This window comes from Manacus vitellinus, unplaced genomic scaffold (assembly GCF_001715985.3).
Source record: "Manacus vitellinus isolate BGI_N305 unplaced genomic scaffold, ASM171598v3 scaffold_0_pilon, whole genome shotgun sequence".
NCBI classification, from domain to species: Eukaryota; Metazoa; Chordata; class Aves; order Passeriformes; family Pipridae; genus Manacus; species Manacus vitellinus.
Window position 1 is genome coordinate 44703493 of NW_021938789.1, and position 18156 is coordinate 44721648.

An 18156-nucleotide genomic window follows, 5' to 3' on the forward strand; every position below is an offset into this window, starting at 1 on the left:
GAAATAGAAATGTGGCAAGGTGAAACAAACAAACAAACCAACCAAAGACCCCAAATCTTGAATACCTGACAGTCAGCTCTTTAAAAACCAGGACTGGGACACAGAGCAGAGATTTCTTGTGAATTTTAACTCCAAATCTATTTTGTCTATAGCCTCACCAAGCAAGCTTTTCACATTCTTATAACCAGGTCCTCATTTATTTTTCTCTCTTTGATGATTTCTACTGGGATGAGAGTGGGAGGTTAAAGGAAAGAGCAGAATGAAGAATCAATGAGTGTTGCTCCATGCAGGTCCTGGGGACTTCATACAACCTAAAAAGGAATGGTGGAGGAGGATATGGCTGGCTGCTGAAATGCTCTGTGGGCTACATCCTGTCTGTGGCTCGTCCAGAACTTGCATACCCTTGCTGTTTGTTTCTTTGTGTATGCACTAGGTCCTTAGCCAATGCTTGCCACACCAGCATATGTAGCTAATACAGAGACTGCCTTGGCACTGCACCCTCGCTGTCGGTGTACACATGCTATACACGCTTGGGTTGGTAATCATCTGCTTTATACAGATAGCAAACTCCTGTGAACTAGGGCAATGTTACAAGGATGAACTTCCACTGTGGGAACCATGTTAAGGTTTTTTTCTCCAAAACAATCTTGAATTTTTTTCCTACAGTGCAGCATTTTTCCCCAGCTCTGTAAAACTTTTCTGAAATGTCTTTGTATCACTTCATGTAGTTCAGCAGAGTGCAAAATAACCTCTTGGCGTTTGCTTTAGTTCTGTCATATTCTGTTTACAAATTCAAAAGGACCTAACATAAATAGCTGTCAACACTTACATATTACTGTGATTCACTGACTTCACTACAAGAATTTTCATATAGCAGCAGAAAGAGCATCAGTATAAAAATCTTATCTTGAAAGCCACTGCAGTTGTTCATCTCTCGTTCAGTGAGTGTGCACACAGTGAATCTAATTATGCTACTTGAGATATAATTACACAGTTGCCAGAACAGGACGTCAAAACAGTACCTCAGCATTAGTGTGTGGGCCTGAACCACTGAGGGTGAAGGGATCTCTTTTTATTGTACTGCTACAATACATATTGCTTTGATCATCTAGATTTAAAAACTCATGTAAATGGGGGGACAAAGGACAAAAGAGAAGAAATCAGTAAAATCAGAGGATGCATGTATCTTCTTCCATAATTTTTGTTTATTCATAGGTCAAAATTCCCTAAAAGTCTGTTGCATTTTTTTGAGGAGATCAATTCTGACAGAATCCTACTCTGCAGTTTTCAGGCTTGAGGAGTTCAGCTTTAAGGAAGACTGTTTGGGGGCTCTTGTTTGTTATAGCTATTTAATATCTAGCCACAGACTAGGAAATCTTGCAGCACTGATAGCTAGTTGCCTATCTGTGGTACTGTGGCCTGTAACATCTCAAACCTTTCATGTGGAAAGACATAAGCACACAGCAAACATTGCAGGCTGGGATTTAAATCATGTCTGCTGTGTCATGTGAAAGGAGAAGCAGAGAGACTTGTTGATCCACTCTTACATAACCATGCGTTGGAGAAATATGCATCAGGCGTGTATTATGTTTTGAAAAAACCCGAAGCTCCAGGCTTTCCTTCTCAATTCTTAAAATCAAAAATGTAGAAGCACTAGAGCAGAGTTTATATTGCAAGATGGCGAACAACTACCTCACTACTACAGAAGGCCTGTGCAAGCAGGACTGGGATGTCCCTACCTGGTTTAGTTCAGTCTTACTGAACAATCCTGAGGACCTCTGTTTGACATCTCACCTAAGAGGTCTGATTTCTCAGAGACCACCATGGTACCTTGCTTCAGTCATGGCTCAGGGAGCTCTGAATTGCACAAGGACTATTCTGGGCAATAAAAATATCCTGGAAGACATATTTAGCTCTTGTGGAAGATTGTGGAGCTTCACTGAAATAAATGGACTAATTGAGGAGTAAGGTAAAACCACTGGCTTTAGTGGTTTTCATGCACAGGATGAATAGATTGAATGTTGATAAAATTGTAAACAAGGTGCATCTTAGGGCAAAGTTGTGGCTAAAATATTCCTTCTAGCTAGTCCAGTTAGTGAAATTCATCTGACAATCAAATTACTAGCTGAACAAAGTTAAGCAAAGTCGTGATGGACTATAAGCAATAACTTGTACTAGTATCACTAGAAAGATGTCCCATGTGTCAGTGCCATGAAGCAGTCAGGAAAGAGACTGTCACTGAGCTTGTAAAAAAACCAGTTCTGTTCTTTCGTGTATGGCATCTTTTACTTGCCTACAGATACTCAGGGTGGAGTATTTAGAAAAAAGACTTGCATAGTCAGGAGGCTGGATTGATAAATTTGCTGGCATAAAATGCCATAAAGAACTTTCCAAATTAATTGGAAATGCCCTGAAGATGGCAGGGCATCTAGCATTCAAATATGATTCCTAGGAATGAGAAGCTGCCACTGATTCTGTGGATAAACACCAAATTTTTATGCAAACCAACAAGGCGTGAACTGTGGAAACTGCTTCACTGCATTCTTCCTGCCTAGTCTGGGTGACCAGTGCTCCAAGGGAAAACTCCATCAGTGGGGGCTAAAGTTTCTTTCTGGAAATGGCTGGTAAGAGCAGAGTACAGTTTTTCTCTTCACGCTCTGTGAAGTGCTTGACATTCTCAGCAAAAGTGAATTCATAAATAGTGTGCATTACCAGCGTTTGTGCAAATTGTTTTACACTTGGTTGTGTTTCTGAGTATATTTTCTAGCCACTAAAAGTCTTGGGACCATCTAGTCTAACTCTCTGCAGGGCCAATGGGCTCTACACTGAGTTCCGTATCTTGCAACAGAAGCAGACAGCATCTTTTTGTAGACACTCTGACTGGATTTAAAAGCTTCAAGTGTCAAAGCATATTCCAGGGCAAGCAATAACAGTGGTTAATTATTCAGAGTGCTAAAAATGTGTGTCTTGTTTTCAGTTTGAATTTTGCTGAGTTCAGCTTCCAAGCTCTGGATCTTTGAATGTGAAATGTGAAACTTCTTGTTGTTGATTGCCTATATAGCTTGTCTGCACAAGGAAAGGAAAGGATTCTCTGCAACTGGTGAATAGGGTGGACAGAAGGGTGTTAGTATTCCTTCTCTGCTCTTCCTACCTCATTTGGAAAATCAGCATACCCTTAGGAGAAAGTCAGTGTAATTCTTTTAGCATTACTTCATACAAGTTTTGCTATATGGTCTTCATAGAATGCGAGTATTACAAATGAAAGATATGCAAAATATTCAGAACTTCAGAGTAAAAGGCTGGTGACTGTCCCTAGTATGTCAGCAGTTTCTTCTTCCTCAGTGTTGTGCTAACATTTATTTCATTGGTCTCCCTGATTAACTTTATCCGTTGTCTCTGCAGTGTCTCCCCAACAATCTTTTGATAATTGCCAAGGCTTAGCAGTTTCTGAAGTGATATTGTACAGCTTGTCTGGGAAATCTCAATGCAGATGGAAGCTGGCTGCTATGTGTGTTACTGTTGGCAGTGACTATATATTTAGAGCAGTATTAGTAACTTATTTTTTTTAATAGGAAAAAAAGATACTTGCTAAGCTCATCTCTGTTTGTGAGTGACATAGAGTTTACCCTAATTTATTTAGGTAGATAGCTCAAAGGCAGTATCCAAAGAAAGCTTGAAGTCATTCAAAGTACACATGCTGATGGGGAGAAACTGGTGACCACTTAGAATAATACAGTTTAAAATCTCCAGAATACTTTGAAAAGTGCTTCTGGGCACTGTGAGAGGATATGCTGGGAATAGTGTGAAATGGTTCCCTTCTGGGAAAGAATCACTAGCAAATGTCATAGCAGAGTCTTATCCAACCCTCCCTAACACTGCCCACCATGGTCTACAACAGAGTTAAGAAGATGAGGGGGAAAAGAAGAAGGGAGGGAGGAGTGAAGGGAAGGTCGGAACAGTAGTTCTAACTGGATATTACAAAGGTTCTTCTAGGAGAAAGAGAATGTGTGTGGTACTGCAAGGTGCAATCTACATCCTTTTCTGAAATATTGTTACAGTACTTCTGAAATGAGAGAAGAGGAGGAAAAAAAATCCAAACCAAAAAGAGATAAAAGAGGAAGGGAAAACAAAGGAGGAAAATTTTGAGGACACGGAAATGGAATGAGGTGAACCAATCATTCCCCACTGCATATTCTCCATCTGAGCCCATGAATATGCAAGTGAGTATCTGAACAAACATTATCACTGACACAGATTCCCTTCCACAGTATATTTGTGTTGCCATGCATATGAATAATTGCATTAGTAAGGCAGAAGGTCTGGTTCCCATATTTTACACGCATCTATATTTTATCTGTGGCCATGCTTTCCACCCTAATTATATGGTATTGGAAGTATCCATTTGTCCTGTTTCTTTTCAGTGAAAACCACTTTTTTTTTCCAACTGACCTCATGGCTAAAAGAAATTGGAGTAAGAATAAAAAGTGACAGCTCAAGCGAAGTCTGGACAGGACAGAGGCAAAAGGAAAGCATTTTAGTGAAGTGATGGAGATCAGGTCATCTCCCATCTGCTAGACCACGCTTAATTATATATCTGCATAGCAGCAATCACTTTCCTCTATCTTATCTCCTGCCCCTTTCTCTTCATGTAAGCTTCATTGCTAAAATAGGTGGATACATAGATGAAATGACGTGACACTCTTATCCCAGCTGGGGGGAACATGACACAAGCACATGCTAGCACTCTCTGTGACTTTTGTGTTTGGCACCAGTCACAGTGTCAGGGCTGCTCCCAGCCTTCAAGTATCCAGGGACTGATGTATTGTAATGGCATCCAGATCCTCCACTGGTATAGTTGTCATCAGCCTTCTGCCAGCAGATATATTTAAGTGCAAAACTCCTGAGAATCTGGCTGAGCATGCGTATCCTGGGCTACTCAGTTTTGGGAGTCTCACCAATCCCACTCTGAGGTCAGGATAAGCACTTGTTAATTTTAACTCACAGCAAATGTATTTTTGCAGATATTAGATTAATTCACTACTGAGCAAAAGGCCAGCACTGTAGTACTTAAATGTCATTTATGCCTTATCTGAAGATTTTAATGGGACTTATTTGGTATATGATCTTGGCCTGGCCTTGGCACGAGGGCTATTTTCACCCGAAATGAACTACTGAGGGGCTGACAACATCCTTTGGAAGACAACCAGCAAAAAGTCATTACTCTTGGGATAGCTGTGAACTCTAGGAGAGTTAGAGAAATATTTCCTTCTTAGGCAGAAAGCAGTGTCATATAAAGAAACAAACACAAGCCCTGGGCTTATTGGCAAACTACAAAAGCAAGAGTAACTGCAAAATGTTTACTTACACTCAATAAGCAACATCTTCATAGTTTCGAATAATGTTAATGTCTGCTCCTTTTTTATAGTTTAAATTATTTTCACAAACCATAAAGTCAAGATGATAAAATTGTTCATCCTGTAGAGCACATCTATTTATAGAATGGATGTGTCCTGTACTAATAAGAATCATAGAATCATTTAAGTTGTAGAAAGATCATCTAGTCCAACTGTTAACCCAGCACCACCAAGCCCACCACTAAACCATGTCCCACATCTACACATCTTCTAAATACCTCCAGGGATGGTGATTCAACCACTTCCTTGGGCAGACTGTTCCAATGCTTGACAACCCTTTCAGTGAAGAAATTTTTTCCTAAGATCCAATTTAAACCTGCCCTGTTGATATTTGAGGCCATTTCCTCTTGTCCTGTCACTTGTTGACCCCACCTGGCTACAACCTCCTTTCAGGTAGTTGTAGAGAGTGACGAGTCTCCTTTCCTTCAGATTAAACAATCCCAGCTCCCTCAGATGCTCCTCATAGGACTTAATTTCCAGATCCTTTACCAGCTCCATTGCCCTTCTCTGGACATGCTCCAGCACCTCAATGTCTTTCTTGTAGTAGGGGCCGAGAAATGGACACAGTACTTGAGGCCTCACCAGTGACGATGATCAACAAGGGGATGATCACTGCCCTGGTCCTGCTGGCTGCACTGTTCCTGATACAAGCCATGATGCCATTGGCCTTCTTGGCCACTTGGGCACAGTGCTGGCTCATGTTCAGCTGCTGTCGACCAGCACCCCAGGTCCTTTTCTGATGGGCTGCTTTCCAGCCATTCTGCTCCCAGCCTGTAGCTCTGCATGGGGTGGTTGTGACCCAAGAGCAGCACCCAGCACTTCACCTTGTTGAATCTCATACAACTGGCTTCAGACCATCGATCCAACCTGTGCAGATCCCTCTGTAGAGCCTTCCTACCATCCTACAGTCCCACCCAACTTGGGGTCATCTGCAAACAGACTTGAGGGGGCACTCGATCCCCCTGTTCAGATAATTGATAAAGGTATTAAACAAGACTGGCCCAAATATGGAGACCTGGGGAACACCACTTGTGACTGGCTGCCAATTTGATTTAATTCCATTCACCACCCTTCTCTGGTCCCAGCCATCCAGCCAATCTTCTACCCAGCACAGAGTGCTGCTGTCCAAGCCATAGGCTGCCAGCTTCTCCAGGAGAATGCAGTGGGAGATAGTCAAAGGCTTTGCTAAAGTCTGGGCAGACAACATCCACAGCCTTTCTCTCATTCACTAAGTGGGTCACCTTGTCATAGAAGGAGATCAGGTTGCTCAAGCAGGACCAACCTTTCACGAACCCCTGTTGACTGAGCCTGATCTTCTGTTTGTCCCCTGGTTGTGCTGTATATGCTGTGTGATGGCACTCAGGACGATCTGCTTCATGACCTTCCCCAGCACTGAAGTCAGGCTGACAGACCTGTAGTTCCCTGTATCCTCCTTCTGACCCTTCTTGTTGATGGGCATCACATATGATAACTTAAAGTCAGCTAGGACCTCCCCAGTTAACCAGGACAGCTGGTAAATGATTGAAAGTGGCTCCACGAGCTCTTCCCCCGGCTCCCTGAGTACTCTTGGGTGGATTCCATCTGGCCCCACAGACTTGTGCATGTCTAAGTGGTGTAGCTGGTCACTGACCATTTCCCATTGGGTTATTAGGCCTTCATTCTGCTCCCTTTTCCTATCTTCCAGCTCAGGGCTGGGTACCCACAGAACAACTGGTTAAAGACTGTAGCAGAGAAGGCATTAAGTACCTCATGACTACCTCCCAAGGGTCAGACAGGATCCTAAACAGGCCGAAGTCTGACCTGGGAAGTTCAAGGAAGCAGTTCTACTGACTCCCCTCCTTACTTCTCTGAGAATCAAAATCTCAATCATTTCATGATAGCTCTGCCCAAGGTGGCCTCCAACCATCACATCACCCATCAGTCCTTCTCTATTCAAAACCAGCAAGTCCAGTGGGACACCTTCCCTAGTGTGTTCCCTCACCAGGGGGAACAAGTGTGCTCACTGTGCCAGGAAGTTGCCCTCCATAAGTTCCAGAAGCCACTTAGACTGATTCCCCTCTGCAGTGTTGTATTTCCAGCAGACATCTGGTAAACTGAAGTCCCCTATGAGAACAAGGGCTAGTGATTAGCAGACTTCACCCAGCTGCTTATAGAATATTTCCTCTGCCACTTCATCCTGGTTGGGTGGTCTATAACAGACTCACACCATGATCCCTGCCTTGTTGGCTTTCCCCTGATACTTGCCCATAAACACTCAGCCCTAATGTCTCTATCATTAAGCTCTAGGCAATCAAACCACTCCCTAACATACAGGGCTATCCCATCACCTCTCTGTCTTGCCTATCCCTTCTGAAGAGTTTACAGGCATCCATTGCAACACTCCAGTGGTGTGAATCATCCCACCCTGTTGCCATGATGGCAACTATGTCATAGATTCACCACAGCTTCCACCTCCTCCTGTTAGTTGCCTGTGTCATGTGCATTGCTGTAGATGCACTTCAGATGGGCTATTGATCCCACCACCTTTTTGAGGGGTGATACCTTAATTCCTACATGACTGTTCTCAGCACTCCCACCATTTCTAACTCATCAATAACCCTTGCATCTTTGCTGCTAAGGATCCTTTAAAAGGAAAATTTATTATCCGAGTGTTTTTTAACTGTGTTCTCCAGTCCCGTGCACTTGATTGTCATAATCTAGAGCCATACCAGTCTCTGGGTAGCAGTTTTTTAGCAATTCAGAAGATTTATGTGTCTGTTGCTGTGCTGAATGCCATTCTTTGAGTAAGCACTGAAACTTTCTTTTGAGAAGTGAAGGAGGAGGAGGAAAGATTAAAGTAGATCATGTGCTTCTTCTTACATAAAATTTGAGGAGCTGATGAAAAGCAATTTGATTAAAATATGATTGAAAGGATGTTATGTGGCATGCCTGAGACTGATGTTTTTGCATGACATAGGTGCATGGGGGAGGAGAGGAAAGTTTGGTTGTTGATAATTCTGTTGGTTTTTTAAGGATATTAATACCTAATCTTGCAAGCTGCCCTGCAGGCAAGCCTTGTGAGACTGACTAGTAGGGCACTGCTACAGTGGCAGAGTCCCTTTGCAGCAGTTGGTTAAGACTGCACTGAATTTGCATCCTTGGTTGAGAATGCTTGTAGTCAATTAGAAACCTGGTTCTCCCTTACATTAGGGCTGCTCTACATCACCCTGGGAATATAAAATATATTTTAAGTGAATGTAAGTGTAACTTATAACCCTTATAAAACAGCTTTGCATCTTACAGCAGTTTAAAGCTTTAGGGTAAGTGAGAATCTGGATTTCCAATGTATAAATTATGGTCAGTCTGACTGAAAATTAATTGAAGATTTTTATATTTCGTAATGTTACCACTAAGCTAACTTGAATAAGTTATTTACATCTAATTCAATATTGCAATTGTATTCATTAGAGCTCCTTAAACTGTATGTTAATATCCAGGTTTCAGTGTTTTGCTTTGTAAATATTTGAGATTTTTACAAACATACATTCAGAGATCGTGTTGTTCTGTCCTTTTTTTCCATTCCAAAGTTCCTAGGAAAAGACATAGCACAGGAGGTCAGTATGGAAAACACTTTCTTTCCATTGTTTCTTTTCATATTCACTATGCTTCTTTAAATAATACATCACAAGACACTTTATATTTTGAGAGGTTTTGGCAACTAAATTAAAGTTTTCAGTGTTTGTTCCTTGAATATCAACTTATTGTGATTAATTATCTCACTCTACGCACCAGTTATGGTCTGTTACCACTGAGCCCTCAGCTGGCATTGATGGCACTTGAATAAATCATTTACTCCAGGATGTGTTCCATGCATGTTACTTTTAAAGTGGCAGGGATTTACTCTATACTGTTTTCTGACCATAAAAGCAGCAAAAATAAATAATAAATCATGATATCTTTATGAAAACAAATAAGACTTACTTTTGCAAAAGCAGTTACACACATTCCTCTTTGTTCTTGTGTCTCTGTCAACAGCATTGCTCCCGAAAAAGGAGGCAGAAAAGCATCCTGGGTATTAAACATACTGAGTATCATGTCTTCAGGATCTCTTCAGCTGCTTCTGCCACTAGTAGTTTTTCATAACACACCAGAGTTAAATTAGCTATATATTAGATACTTATAATACAAAATGAACATGTATCTTGTTATTTTGCTGTTCCCATTTCTCTCAAATATTGTTCCTTTCTCTCAACAGGCATTCGTCTGTCATGATTGATGTTTGTCATAATGTACTGCACAAACATCTTTAAAAACAGTGAGCTTTCTTTCTATTCCTTTCTTAATTTATATTTTCTAGAAGATTTTAATATTCACTGGGATAACATCTTAAAGCCCTTTGCAAAATCTGTATTCTGTAGTCTCCCACTAAAAGCAACATCTAATCAACAACCAAAGTCTGCAGAATGAACTCTCTGGGAGCAAATGACTAATTCTTGATAGGAGGACTGTGGTTTTAAGTTGTTGCCAGCATCTTGAGAACAGTTCTATGCTGGAAGCTGCTCCCAAGGGTCCTGTGCACGGCTAAGGGTTGGACTCGACAATCCTTGTGGGTCCCTTCCAACACAGCATATTCTGTGATTCTTTCAGTTTCACGAAATACTGGCACAGGCAGAGCAGAGGAGGTAGCTGCTCCTCCTCACTCCACAGAGGCGCGGGGACGTGCACACCAGTAGGGGGAGATGAGGGGATGTCTTTCCACTTCTGGGAATCTTGGCACTGTTGCCTGCCTTCAGATACATCTATTTCTTCTGTAGTAAGGCATTTTCACTGCACAAACTTGCAGTGCTTAATTAAAGCAGTAATTTTAAACACACTTAGGCAAATCAGTGCAGTGTTCTACTGGATACTTAAGTTGAGTTAAAGTTGTTGCTTGCACCAGAAAATTTTATAGAGACAAGCTATTCCTGCAGATCAAGTTTTAAGTCGATGCACATTTAACCACACTGTTGGGCTCTGCCTGGGCTACTGGCCCTGCAGCTGGATGCAATAGGGCAACTGGGACTGTGGCCCAGCTGTGCAGGAGCTAAAGCTTGGCCAATTTCCTCTAATAGCAGATGTGTCAGGCAACTCCACCAGTTGCTCTTGGCAGTCTGCAGTGCCATTTGGCTGTAGTTTTGCTTCTGACTCTCTTGCCTTTCATTCTTGTTTGCTTAGTCTTGATTCCTGGTTCCTGCTCCCTTTGTGTTATGCTCCTATACCTCACCTTGTCCCAGCCCTGACTTGACTTATAACAAGGACTCTTTGGTTTTCAAACTTCTGGCTCTATGACTTTCTGACTATCCTTTTCAGTTTGGGATGACTCCTTCCATCTCTGGTGTCTTGATTTATTCTTATGCTGGCTTCACTCTCTTTGTATCCAAACTTAATTCTAACCTGGTCTGCACCTTTAGACTTAGTGGAGTAGTCTGATGAAAGTATGTGTGCCTCTTAAGAAATCTGAAACTGCAGTGGAAGAAACTTGATTAGCTTGCTTCTCAGCAGTATTGAAATGGGGACAGATGTGGAAGTCCCTTGCAAGATTCCTCTTGAATCTGCATGCTGTCAGGGATTACAAGCATGACTTGTGGATCACTTTTGCACCAGAGGCTTAATCTGAATGCAAATATTCATTCGCAACCTTAGATGACCACAGTTATGCTTCTTTGGTATTGAAACCTGTTGTAAGCAGGCCAGCTTTGGTAGGGGGTATAACCATTTCCAGGGCTCAAGGTTATTTTCTCTCACTTGTGTTCTTTTCTTCTACTATTTGTTGACTTTTCAAATATCAGTCAAGCTCTGTATAACTTTTCATGGCACCAGTTGTTACTGTTTTCCATGTTGATTCAGCATCTCGGAATTTTAGCTAACCTGCTTTCCATCTCCTGTATTCCAGATGCCATTGCTTGCATTTTATTGCAACACAATTCATTTTGGTATCACCACTTCCACGACTCTCTGTAGAATTATCTATTTTGCTTTGCTTTCTGAACAAGGCACAGTATCATTAACAGTGTGTATAAATTCTGCCGAAAGCTTCAGAACCAAATCCAGAACCTGTATAATTAGCCAAACCAAAAGCCCAACAGATGTATGCTGGTGGAAAACATGCGAAGCTCCAGAGAGGCCGATGATGCAACAGGTAAAGTGCCCGCAGTGGACACATGAAGACCACATGTGAGGAAAGGAGAGGATACATTTAGTGATGGATTATATGTCTGTGTTTTGCCATCTGAACTTTATGTCTCTTTGCAAACATAGCCAGAAAACACATGGATAATACAAAGAATTGTTACTTGCTCCAGGCCCTTTATCTATCTCCCTCTTGTGCGCTGAGGCAGAATAAGAGTGAGAAAACATTTGTCAAAAAAATCCTCAGTCAGAGCCCATTGATAGTGATCTAAATTGCTATATGGTCCTCTCTATAGGCTCTCTACAATGGGGTGAATTTCCTCTCTTGGATAAGATGGAACCAAATGACATGTGGAGTACTGATAAATTATACTGGCTTTCCAAGGCTAGTATACAGCTCTTGGTATCAAATTTATTTTAGTCAAATGTAGATGAGTCTAGTTCTTTTGAAAGTTTTAGGTGCTTGTAGTCTGTGTTGTGACTGTGAGTTGTAACAGGACATTGATTCCACTCTGGAGCATCTCCTGAAAACACACTGTCAACATAGACTAGTACGTAGTGGTTTTAATCTTGTAGACAACTATGTTATAGAGAATATGGCCTAGGCAATAGACCCAGATAACGGATGTTGAGAATCCCCAGTAATTTTTACACTGAGGGGAAGTAAACTGAAACAATTACAAAGCTCTCTTAAAAGAAAAATCAGGAAAATCATCTGTTAAGGCAGCACCATTATCCAGACTAACCTCACTGCACATATTTTCCATCCAGCCATCATAGTACTCAAGAGCCCTCCCTAATTCCCCCTTACTTCCAAGATACTGTCAAACTTACATTTATTACATGTGAAGCCAGAACTTCCAGAGGCTAAAACTAATGCATGAAGAACAGATCCCTGTAGCTAGAAGAGTTTTTCTCTAATAATAATGATTAAAATTTTAAACACTATCTCTTACTATCAATACTTTAAAACACTATCTTAATTGGTTGAGTCAGTGTGCAAAAGCATGGTTACATTTCTAGAAAATAATCTTTACCTTGCTGCTGAAATAGAGTCAAGACAATCTGATTGCTAATTTTTCATGGGACTTACGGCAGTTTGGAATCCATTAGTCTGTATGTCTTCATGAAAGTCTGGCTTAAAATTACTGGCTTCTTATTGTATGGGCATTTATTCCTTCTTCCACTTCAGCTGGATGCTGCTACTTTCCAGAGCTGCTTAAAAGAATTGTCATGTCTCAGCTAAAATGGAAAAGAATTGCTCATCTGAGGCAAAGAGGTGGGTACTGACTTATTCCAGACTTGAAAAAAATTCTTTCTCCCCCAGCTCTCACAGAGCTTGTCTTCAAAATTGGTAATCAGAAGTGACTGCTCTTCAGGAGATCAGAGCTTCCAATGTATCATGCTGGGCTTCTATTCTACCAGAGGATGAAATGACTAACGATGCTACTAGGAATTAGTGATGCAAGAGGTCAAGTGTGTTAGAATTTTCGCAGAATCAACTGACTGGGTTCTTTTCATTCAAAGATATGATCTCCATGGTCTCCTCCCACTATTAAATGAGAAAAAGGAATCTAATAGGACTCAGATCCCATGAAAAAGAAATCCCTCTATGATACAGGAGTGTGAGAAAAGATGAAGGACCACTTGTGTAGATGGATTTAAAGGACAGATGTAAGTCATAAGGAATGGTTATACTACTGTTACTACTAACAGAGTTCTGAAACACAGAATATTTCTAGTGTGTCACCATTAACAGAGAACAAAGACGGTCTTTGGTGATTTCTTCCTCTCTTCCTTTCCCCTCCTCATAACAAGGATAAGGATTTTGCTCCTGAAACAAGTCATGGGGTAAAGACTGCACCACACCATGACAGAGTAGTCATGAGGTCTTATAACTGTGATCTGAATCTTGGCTGTGTCATACCTTGAAGAAGTGGCATGATACAAGGTATTTAGCAGTGATACTGACCTTTGTCTTATGAAAGCTTATCTGAAAACTCCTAAAGAAGAAATGACCTGAAAAGGGGGTTCTACCTTGGAAAGGAAGACTAAATGCATTCAACGGATGAATAATCAAGACCCTCCACAAGATAAAGTGAAAGAACTTTACCTAGCCCAGATGGCATGTTATAATTGAAAACTAGAAGCAAAGGAAAATTGTTAAAAAAAAAGAAGTCCTATATAGCTTTCAGAATTAATACAGACATGCTGGAGTTATGACACCAGATGTCCTTATATAAGAAGCAACAATGACGACACTTTCTTGTTAAAAAATCAAAGCTGAAGTCTTGTTCTCTGACTAATGGGGGAGCAAGTGTAAGCTGGAGAGACCCAGTCTCTCTTACTGCAGCCTATCAAGACGAATCCAGATGACTCACGCAAACAGCCTGCAGTCACAGAAGAACAGATACAAACTGGTTGTCCATATCTCATGAAGCTGTGGCCCACAAGGTGTAGGCAATACTGGACATACTGCATTCCTGACATTGCTACTCCTTCTGTGTCCAAGCATCGAGTGCCGCTAAGCAGCGCTTCCCAGCAGTGGGGATGAAGATGGAGGTTTTTCTTCTCTCCGCATTGTTCTGTTCACTTGGCACTTCATGAAGTATGCCTAACATATGGGGAGGTTTCTGCATACTTGTCACGGGCTTCAGGGTTTTTCTGGGCATACATAAAATACCCTTGCTTGAGCACAAGCTCTGTTTCATATTCTTGTGTTACCACTGAGATAGGAATCTCAGATGGCAACTTTATTACCCAGCTAGTTTGTGCCCCTGGGATGATAAGAGGATGGTCACAGCACACAGAGCTCACCATGGTTGTTGGAACACACTGAGAACTCATGCTGTTGTACTGAGTATCAGTCACATACAATGTCTTCCCATGTTCAGTGAAAATACCACAGACAGCCAACAAAATGTCCCCTAAAAATGTCAGGCAAATCAAAGCAGAGAATATGTGTCATAACTGCCATCTTATTTTCTTTGTGGCTTTCTAAAGCAATAGTATCTGCAAAGCGAGCAACTTGTACATCAGCCTGGAGGGAAATGGGAAGCCGGTTTAGGTGTCTGTTGATTCTTGGCTCACGTACACAGAAGTTATTCAACAACAATTCTGTAAACATCCCTCTTCAAGAATAGGTGTGCCCTATTTTCGTCTTTAATTAAAACTCACAGTGTTATACTAAACCGGAACAGCTTAGCCTTATTCTGGAAATTAGTCATGAAATTAGTCAGGAACAGCTCCTCCTGAACAACTACATGTATAAACAAGCCCTAAACAATATTTATGTTGTCTGGAACCATGGGGGGACAGTGTCACAGATGCAAATTACTTTCCAATCCTCTAAGAAGAAAGACGAAGAGTTGTTTGTTGTCTTCCAACCGGGGGCGGCGAACATTTCTCACCCATGTTTGACCATTGTGTTTGCCCTTGCAGGACAATTTAAGGAGGCGGTGGTGCCGGACGGGCCCCAGCAGCAAGGCCGAGCTCTGCCCCGTTCGCCGAGCTGGCCTGCGCCAGGTGCGCCGGGCGAGATACCGAGCTGGGGGAGATGGGTGCGCTTTTCCTCCACCCGAGCCTCTTCCCCGGGGGATACATCAGCAACCCCTCGGCTGAAGGATGTTATCTAAGAAAGATTCCTTTCCGTCGCAGGCCAGCCCTGGCTGCGCGCGTGCCTGTACCTGCGTGACAGCGCTCCGGGGACGCCCCACCCCGGGGCGGGCACCCCCTGGGGGCAGGTGGGACCCGGGCGGGGCGGGGGGGCCCCTGCCGCAGGCGCGGCCCGGCGCGGTTCCGCGGTGGAAGCGGCCGCCGCCTGCCCGCCGGGCCGACAAGAAGTCTCCCCCCCACGGGCATTACGCGCGGTGGCGGCCACCGCTCCCCGCGGGATTGCGCTGGCCCCGCCGCCGGGTGCCGCGCGCGCGGGCGGGCGCAGGGCGCACCTGGGCGGTGCGGACGCTGCGCGGGGCGGGGGCGGCTGACAGTGAGTGGGCAGCGCCGCGGCTGGCCAATGGGGCGCGCGGGAGCGGGAGCCCGCGGGCGGGGCCGGGCGGCGGCGCGGGGGCTGCGGCGGCGGGAGCGTTTGGCAGCGGCGCGGGGCCCGGCGGCCCGGTGTCGAGCGCAGCCGGGGACAGACCGCTGCGGGGGGCGCCGCGGGCAAGACACGGATCCGCATCCCCGGTCTGGTGCGGGGCGGCGGTGGTGGCGGCGGGAGAGCCGGAGCGGGCGCGCCCGCGGAGGAAGGAAGCGCAAGGGCTGGCCGCTGCGTGTGCAACCTGGCGTTCCTGCTGCCCAGCGTCCACTCGCGGCTTTTCTGCCGGCGCTGCTGACAGCCGCCCCCGGCGCGGGTGTTGTCGCGGGGGTCTTTGGCGGGGGGGGGAAGAGCGAGCCGTCCTACACAGCCCGGAGGCGTGATTGAAAGCGAGCAATAATTAACTGGAGGAGGAAGAGGAGGACGGGGGTGGAGGAAGACGAAGGAGGAAGGCACCGCGCGGCAGAGCCAGACGAGCCAGCCGAGCGGACGGCGGGACGGGAAACTTCGGCGCAGCGGAGGAGCCGGAGCCGTGACCGGCAGCGGCGCCCCCGTCCTCAAGCCCGCGCCTGCCCTGCCCGAGGGGGGAGAGCCTCGCCGCCTCCCCGGCCGCCGGACATGTCGGAGCATAAGGCCGTTGATCCCAAGTTATCGACGACGGACAGGGTGGTGAAAGGTGGGTGCTGCGCCCCGGCCGCCCTTTTCGGCGGGTCGTCCGCTGGTCGCGTCCGTGCCTCAGCCGTCCCCGCCCCGGGCAGGTACCGTGGGGCTGCCGCCGGCGCGGCGCTCGAGCGGTGGCTCGGCCGGGGGCTTGCGCCGGGCCCCAGTGGAGGGTTGCGGCTTTCCCTCGACTGCCCGCCCGGCGCTACATTGCAGCATTTCCCCCCCTCCTCCCCCCCGCCGCCCTCCCCCTCTCCGCCCTTGAAAGGCGCTGCACAGGGCTGGCGTGAGAGAGAGAGAGGGAGCCCCAGCTTCCTCCCCCGCCCCGGTGCCTGGGGGAGAGGGGGGCAGGGCTCGGCTCCCTTCCCCAGCCCGCCAGCTCCTCCGGGCATCCCCCCTTCCTCCACCTCCTCTTTCTCCGGGCTGCGCTCCGCGGAGCCCCCCCTGCAGGCTGGCGCCGCCGCTTGTCACTGCCGTGCTGCTACCCCCGGCATGCAGCGAGGATGCTCTGAACACCTCCCCGCGCACAGCAGCGCGGGCTCCGCTCCCGCACCGAGCGCGCTGCGGGGGACCGGCGCGCCCGGACCCGGCTGCCCCGTTCCCCCGCTCCGCGCAGGGCCGCCGCATCAACCCCGCGGCGGGGATGCCGGCGCGGGAGGGGTCGGGCTGTGGCGCGGGCCGCGGGCGCTGTAGGGAGGCGGCGAGGCTGCTTCCGTCCTCCTCCTCCTCCATCGCCGTCTTCTGCTGACGGCCCGGCCTGCGTGGATGTGAAGTTATCCCGCGGGCGTAGCGTGGCCGTGCTCCCGCGTGTGCCTGCAGATGTGCATGGGGGTGCTCGGCACAAACGCGCATCGGCTCCATGATTTTTGCTCTGTTCCGAAGATGTGCGTGTGCTGCCAGCCTCGGCCGTATAAACCAATTAGAGTTTGGGTTAACAACACACTGTGCCCTGCGGTACAGACCAAGGTCTATCTTCCTGGAGTAGTGCCTCATTTAAATTGCACTTGTGCGTTTCTTAGTATGTATGAAGTGCGTGTGTATTTAGTGGTCTGGGGTTTTTTGTGTGTTTGTGGATTGGGTTCTTTTTGTTTGGTTGTTTTTTCCCTCCTTTCTGCACTGGTCACATAGCTGGATGCACTTGGCTATAGTATATTTCATCCTGTTAGGTTATAACCCGTATACCAGTACCGAGTGTTATGGTGCACAGCACAAATCCTAGGTGCAGAATGCATCTGTACACATCCCGGGAGGCAAGAAATGGAAATGGCCTTGAAATATATACACTCCTGTATTTACATGAGTGTATATAAAAATTAAGCACTCAATGTAAATATTATTTGGAAAGATGTGTTGTTTATGTTTGTGTTTATGTTTACTCTTACCTTCTTAAACCTTTTGCCCTTTTACTTCATTTTATTCTCCTCCAAAGGAAATTGTAGATCTTCAGATGGTGTAAGAAACATAAGTACAAGAAAATTTTTTTAGAATTACTTGGAAATTCACCTTTGCCTTTTAATATCTGGAATATTTACTTTTTAAATAGTTAGTTTTATATTGCGCCAAGAGTAGGCTTTAGAAGCCTGGAACTGCTATGTTTAGCTGATTCTTCTGTAGAAACAACAAATGACCATCCTGTTGGGAGGACTTCTTCATGATTATGGGATGGCTAATTTTTTTTTTTTTTAATTTCCTTGGTCTGCTGTGGTCCTAACACATGACCAAATGACCTGATCTTTGCTATGGCAGAACTTCCTTTGGCTTATGTTGGTGTTCATTCTGAGTAGGAATTATCTCAATATTTATGAAACCCTCAGTGGTTTCAGCACATCTTAATGCATTTTGCCAACAGTTGCTCTTTGCATTTTTCACACACGTAAACATCTCAAACATCTAAAAAGA

At 45.1% G+C, this 18156-nt stretch overlaps 1 protein-coding gene and 1 long non-coding RNA gene across 5 annotated transcripts in view; both read left to right on the forward strand.

The window, feature by feature from the left end:
* Window positions 1-7892: 7892 nt before the first annotated feature.
* Window positions 7893-13363, forward strand: LOC115307634. 2 transcript variants are annotated; one of them, XR_003915956.1, is made up of 4 exons: window positions 7893-8197; window positions 9649-9708; window positions 12754-12840; window positions 12889-13363. It is a non-coding gene; the product is annotated as an uncharacterized LOC115307634 (long non-coding RNA). The 2 variants fall into 2 exon arrangements; XR_003915957.1 differs by lacking the exon at window positions 7893-8197 and adding an exon at window positions 8988-9007.
* A 2745-nt stretch (window positions 13364-16108) lies between these two features.
* The window catches only part of PPP3CA (protein phosphatase 3 catalytic subunit alpha), a 184613-nt gene continuing 182565 nt past the window's right edge, over window positions 16109-18156 (forward strand). For all 3 annotated transcript variants that reach the window (XM_018072715.2, XM_018072722.2, XM_018072729.3), the window contains exon 1: window positions 16109-16273. In XM_018072715.2, the coding sequence (XP_017928204.1) occupies window positions 16216-16273 (58 nt within the window). In that variant the 5' untranslated portion in view covers window positions 16109-16215. The remainder of the gene's footprint in view (window positions 16274-18156) is intronic.